This window comes from Rhinoraja longicauda, chromosome 34, assembly GCF_053455715.1.
Source record: "Rhinoraja longicauda isolate Sanriku21f chromosome 34, sRhiLon1.1, whole genome shotgun sequence".
In the NCBI taxonomy this organism is placed as follows: Eukaryota; Metazoa; Chordata; class Chondrichthyes; order Rajiformes; family Arhynchobatidae; genus Rhinoraja; species Rhinoraja longicauda.
In genome coordinates, this window is record NC_135986.1 from 436,436 (window position 1) to 442,435 (window position 6,000).

Here is a 6,000-nt window from a genome sequence, read left to right on the forward strand (position 1 = left end):
TAGAAAATTGGTTGACAGACAGAAAGCAAAGAGTGCGGATAAATGGGTCCCTTTCAGAATGGCAGGCAGTAACTTGTGGGGTACTGCAAGGCTCGGTGCTGGGACCGCAGCTAATTACAATATACATTAATGACTTGGATGCAGGGATTAAAAGTACCATTAGCAAATTTGCAGATGATACAAAGCTGGGTGGTAGTGTGAACTGTGAGGAAGATGCTATGAGGTTGCAGGGTGACTTGGACAGGTTGTGTGAGTTGGTGGATGCATGGCAGATGCAGTTTAATATGGATAAGTGTGAGGTTATCCACTTTGGTGGTAATAATAGGAAAGGAGAATATTATCTGAATGGTGTCAGGTTAGGAAAAGGGGACGTACAACGAGATCTGGGTGTCCAAGTGCATCAGTCACTGAAAGGAAGCATGCAGGTACAGCAGGCAGTGAAGAAAGCCAATGGAATGTTGGCCTTCATAACAAGAGGAGTTGAGTATAGGAGCTAAGAGGTCCTTCTGCAGTTGTACAGGGCCCCAGTGAGACCGCACTTGGAATACTGTGTGCAGTTTTGGTCTCCAAATTTGAGGAAGGATATTCTTGCTATTGAGAGCGTGCAGTGTAGGTTTACTAGGTTAATTCCCGGAATGGCGGGACTGTCGTATGTTGAAAGACTGGAGTGGCTCGGCTTGTATACACTGGAATTTAGAAGGATGAGAGGGGATCTTATTTAAACATATAAGATTATTAAGGGGTTGGACACGTTCGAGGCAGGAAACATGTTCCCAATGTTGGGGGAGTCCAGAATCAGGGGCCACAGTTTAAGAATAAGGGGTCAGCCATTTAGAACGGAGATGAGGAAAAACTTTTTCACTCAGAGAGTTGTGAATCTGTGGAATTCTCTGCCTCAGAAGGCAGTGGAGGCCAATTCTCTGAATGCATTCAAGAGAGAGCTAGATAGAGCTCTTAAGGATAGCGGAGTCAGGGGGTTTGGGGAGAAGGCAGGAATGGGGTACTGATTGAGAATGATCAGCTATGATCACATTGAATGGCGGTGCGTACAGGCTCGAAGGGCCGAATGGCCTACTCCTGCACCTATTGTCTATTGTCTATAAGAAACTGTTTCCATGCTCTATGAATCTAAGGAGCGTTGACAGCATAATTACAGTTACAAAGTACTGCTTGTGCAGTTTGCATCAACCTTGAAATGACACCATTATCATCCATATCCATGACACACCTGAGCCCCCGAGTCTCCAAAGTCCCCGTGGACATCGTGTGTTCCCATGCCAGGGGCTGCGGACATGAACGTGGAACTGCAACAAGGGTTGAGACAGTCAACTGGGGCAGAACCCACAACTGCCCGCTGCCTGGACCTGTGAATGGCCATCTTGGCCAGGCCCAAGAGCAACCGACAGGGTGTTTCCACTACAGGGACTAGAGGTCACAGCCTCAGAATTAAAGGACGTTCCTTTAGGAAGGAAATGAGGAATATTTTTAGTCAGAGGATGGTGAATCTGTGGAATTCATTGACACAGAAGGCCATGGAAGCCAAGTCAATGGATATTTTTAAGGCAGAGATAGGTAGATCCTTCATTAGTAAAGGGTGTCAGGGGTTATGGGGAGAAGACAGGAGAATGGGGTGAGGAGGGAGAGATAGATCAGCCATGATTAAATAGCGGAGCAGACTTGATGGGCCGAATGGCCTGATTCTGCTCCTATCACTTATGACAAGGAGATTCCCCCACCTTTTCTTACCAGGTGACTAAAGATCAGGAGTGTAGGGCTGAAATGCAGCCCCTTGAGAGCAGCCCCTTTAGATTGGAGAGAAAGTGGGAGGGGACATTGTCAATTGGTTATAAATGCTCTGTGACTTTGTCTGAATAATCAAAGCTCACAACTGAATCAGCTGGAGCAGCCTTGACCTCTCATCTACCTCATTTAAGACCTTTGTATTATCTTTAATTGGACTTCATCTTGCACTGAATGTTGTACCCTCTATACTTTATCTATGCACTGTGGAAGGTTGATTGTATTCACGTATCGTCTTTACTTTGACTGGCTAGCAGGCAGACAAAAGCTTTCCACTGCACCTCGGCACACGTGACAATAATAAACTAACCAAGAAACAGTACTGTGGAGACCGAGAGACAATTGACCAATTCACAGGGGAAGGAAGATCAGTCACAGGAATGGAAAGTCAGCAAACTAAACTAAACTAGACTAGAGTAGACAAGCCTCTGTAGTGACAAAATCTTTATCAGGAAACTAGACCAAGTGGACCCGTTGGGTACAACCCTCCCCTGCATTGGTGCAGCACCCCCTCCTCCCCTTCACCCCTCCCCCATCCCCTTCACTCCTCCCACCCCTCTTCCCCACCCCTGCTCCTCCCCCCATCCCCCTCTCCACCCCCCCACCCAACCGTGGAGCCGTTGCCGCCTCCGCGGTGCGCTGCACCATGGGAGGAAGGTCATGCTCGGGCACTGGTCCTTCCGGGAGGGGGTGTGGGGGAGCGCGTTTATTAAAGTTTATTAGGTAAATTGTTTTAAAAAAGTAACAGAAGAGGGGTTATTCACACCACAGGGTAATGGTGAGTAGGGTGGGCCTAAAATTGTCGTGCTGTCCTGTACCGTTTTAGCTGTGTCGAGGGCATGGTACACACATAAACATATACACACAAACAAACCGAGAGTTTTAGTTTTAATGGGATCAGGGGGTATGGAGAGAAGGCAGGTACAGGATACTGAGTTGGATGATCAGCCATATCATATCATATCATATCATATCATATATATACAGCCGGAAACAGGCCTTTTCGGCCCACCAAGTCCGTGCCGCCCAGCGATCCCCGCACATTAACACTATCCTACACCCACTAGGGACAATTTTTACATTTACCCAGCCAATTAACCTACATACCTGTACGTCTTTGGAGCCATGATCATATTGAATGGCGGTGCAGGCTCGAAGGGCCGAATGGCCTACTCCTGCACCTATTTAATATGTTTCTATGTTATATATACTAGACCAAGTGGACCAGCTGGGCCCAAACCTCTCCTGTATTGGTGCAGCACCCTCCCCCCCCCCCCCTCTCCTCAACACCCCCCCCCCCTCTCCTCAACCCCCCCCCCTCTCCCTTCTCCCCCACTCCCCCTCTCCTCCTTTTAAACTTTAAAATGTGAATAACTTAAAAAATATAACACCAATTTCAATTAAAATACTTGCATTATCACTAAAGTGACAATGGTGAGTAAGGTGCGACTACAATGTTGGCGATATCATGTACCGTTTTGGCTGAAGTTCCGTCACAAACAAGATAACAAACGAGAGTTTTGGTATAAAGATATAAATAGATATATAAATATATATATAGAATATATACAGATATAGAATATAGATGTGGAGATAGATGTAGATATACAGATATAGATAGATATACATAGATGCTAACTCATCGTACCGGCTCCTTCCATGATCTGCAGTGGGGTGGAATCAGTGATCCAGCTGTAGCAGGGGAAGTTGTAGGTCAGTTTGCTTGTGGTTTCCACCTTCACATAACTGCAGTACCAGTCGTCCTCACCAATCAGAAACGTGTCCTTGAAGAGTTTCACCAGCAGGAGGTCCCCGAGCTCAGACTCGGTCTTCACTGGTGTGCGCCATTCCTGTGCAGCAAATGGGAAAAACCCACCGCCCCACAAACAATCACAAAGCAGAGCCATAGATACCCCACCCCTTCACTCACCCCACCCTCACCCCCCCATCCCTCCCCACACCCACCCCAAAACCCACCCTCGCTCTCACCTACCTCATCCACACCTTCCCATCCCCACTCCCACCCCACCCCCACATCCTCCCATCCCCATTCCCACCCACACCGCCAAACACCACCCCACCCACACCCCCCCATCCCTACCCTCACTCTTACCCCAGCCCCACTGTCAACCCCAGCCTCACTCACACACCCCAATCCCCAACCATCTCATCCTCACCCTCCCATTCCCACCCTCATCCCCAAACACCATGTTCACTCTTACCCCTGCCCACCCTCACCCCCCCAACCTCCACCCTCACTCACCCCACACTCACACACCCTTATCCCCACCTCCACCCTTACTCTTCAAAAATCTTTGCCCCACACATCTCCATTAAACTTTCTCTCTCTCACCTCATGGCTGTGCACTCTAGTGTTGGACATTTCCACGCTGGATAAAAGGTTCTGAATGTCTACCTTATCTACGCCTGTCATTATTTTATATACTTCTATCAGCTCTCCCCGTAACCTCCAACGTTCCAGAGAAAACTATCCATCTCTCCAGCCTCTCCCCAGAGCTGAAACCCCTAATCCAAGCACCATTCTGGTAAACCTCCTCTGCACCCTCTTCAAAGCCTCCACATCCTGCCTGTGATGTTGTGACCAGAACTGCACGCAATACTCCAAATAATGAGGTACTCACCGTCCTTCTCCGGAGAGGAACCAAGTTCCTGATGGACTGCTTCTGGGAGCTGCCAAGTGACCCCACTAACATCACGGATATTTTATCCTTTGTCCCAGCGAAGAACACATTGCCAGTGCCAATAGTGACCTGGTACAAGACCTCCATGTTTGACTCGCTGAAGATCCTGCTGTCTGTGTGTTTAGTGTTCTCTCCACGCACTATATATACGGGGGATTGTGTAGGGTGGCGATACGTTGACGTGAAATGTTTGTCTCATTATCTAATTGGTAGAGGCTGGAGATGTCACAGCAAATTCCAAGAAAGCTGCTATCGGAGGCAAGATCTAACCCAACCCATTTGTTGTGACCTTACACGATGTACAAGGGATGTGGGTGGCAGGGAATTGAGTATTTCTTGCTTTATTCCTAGTTAATCAAAGGCAAGTGCAGATCAGATTATGGAGCAAACCGTGAGTGTCAGGGTAGAGTTAGTCCCCTCAATGAATGCCCAATATCTTCCTGTCATCTGACACGGAGGTTTAGATTAGTTTAGTTTAGAGATACAGCGCAGAAACAGGCCCTTCGGCCCACCGAGTCTGTGTTGACCAGCAATCCCCATACACGAGCACTATCTTACACACTAGGGACAATTTACAATTTTACTGTAGCCAATAACCTACAACCCTGTACGTCTTTGGTGTGTGAGAGCAAACTGGGGCACCCGGAGAACACCCACGCGGTCACGGGGAGAACATACAAACTTGGTACAGGCAGTACCTCTAGTCAGGTTCATACCTGGGTCACTGGTGCTGTAGGGCAGCAGCTCTACCCACTGCGTCACCGTGCCACCTAAAGAACCAGTCAAGTGAAACTGTGTGGGGGGTGAGAGCAAACAAGAAAATCTGTAACTGTCTTTGTAAGCAAATATCAACGAGAACCCACTCCCATAGGACCGGCCTTAGAGCACAGCAGAGCAGGGGCTATAGTGCCGTGAAATATTCATCAAACTAATGTGTTTACCTTGGCAGAGACTGGAGATGTCACAGCAAACTGCAAGAAACCTGGAGTCCAATTAGCTTTAAAATAGTTATAGATAAGGACAGAGTACACCCATATTAATGTTTCTTGTACAGGGCCTCAGCGTTCCTGAACCAGTCCAGTTCACTGTCCAGGTACGCTCCAAGGTATTTGTACTCCCTGGTAAACTGCACATCCACACCATCAATGGAGACTAAAGTCAGGGGCAGGGGTGTTCCTCTCCTCCTAAAGTCTGTAAGGGCGAACATTTGGCATGTGGCCATATGGGTTTTATTGCAGGGGTGTAAAAAAGGTGTAGAAGCTTCAGCTCGATTATGTTGCCAGGACATCCTGTTGTCAGCATGGAAGCGCGGATTATGGCTAAGTGTATCCTTTGATATGGGCAACTGGCTTTAAGGCTTTGATGGTTAGCCATCCTTTGAAGTGTTAAGAAGAACATCTTGCCATATGGACTGCCCTTTGTTCCCAAGAAAGAAGAGGTTACGATGGACACAACGGACACGGAGGTCCAGAAAGACACATAAAGATTTATAGGACAT

The 6,000-nt window shown here is 47.9% G+C and overlaps 1 protein-coding gene across 1 annotated transcript in view; it reads right to left on the bottom strand.

Moving 5' to 3' along the window:
* The window catches only part of LOC144609677 (polyunsaturated fatty acid 5-lipoxygenase-like), a 45,048-nt gene extending 40,442 nt beyond the window's left edge, over positions 1–4,606 (bottom strand). The window contains exons 1-2 of the mRNA XM_078428180.1: positions 4,443–4,606; positions 3,449–3,650 (exon numbers count right to left, since the gene is read on the bottom strand). Of these exons, the coding sequence (XP_078284306.1) occupies positions 3,449–3,650; positions 4,443–4,589 (349 nt within the window). The 5' untranslated portion in view covers positions 4,590–4,606. The remainder of the gene's footprint in view (positions 1–3,448; positions 3,651–4,442) is intronic.
* Between the last annotated feature and the right edge of the window lie 1,394 nt (positions 4,607–6,000).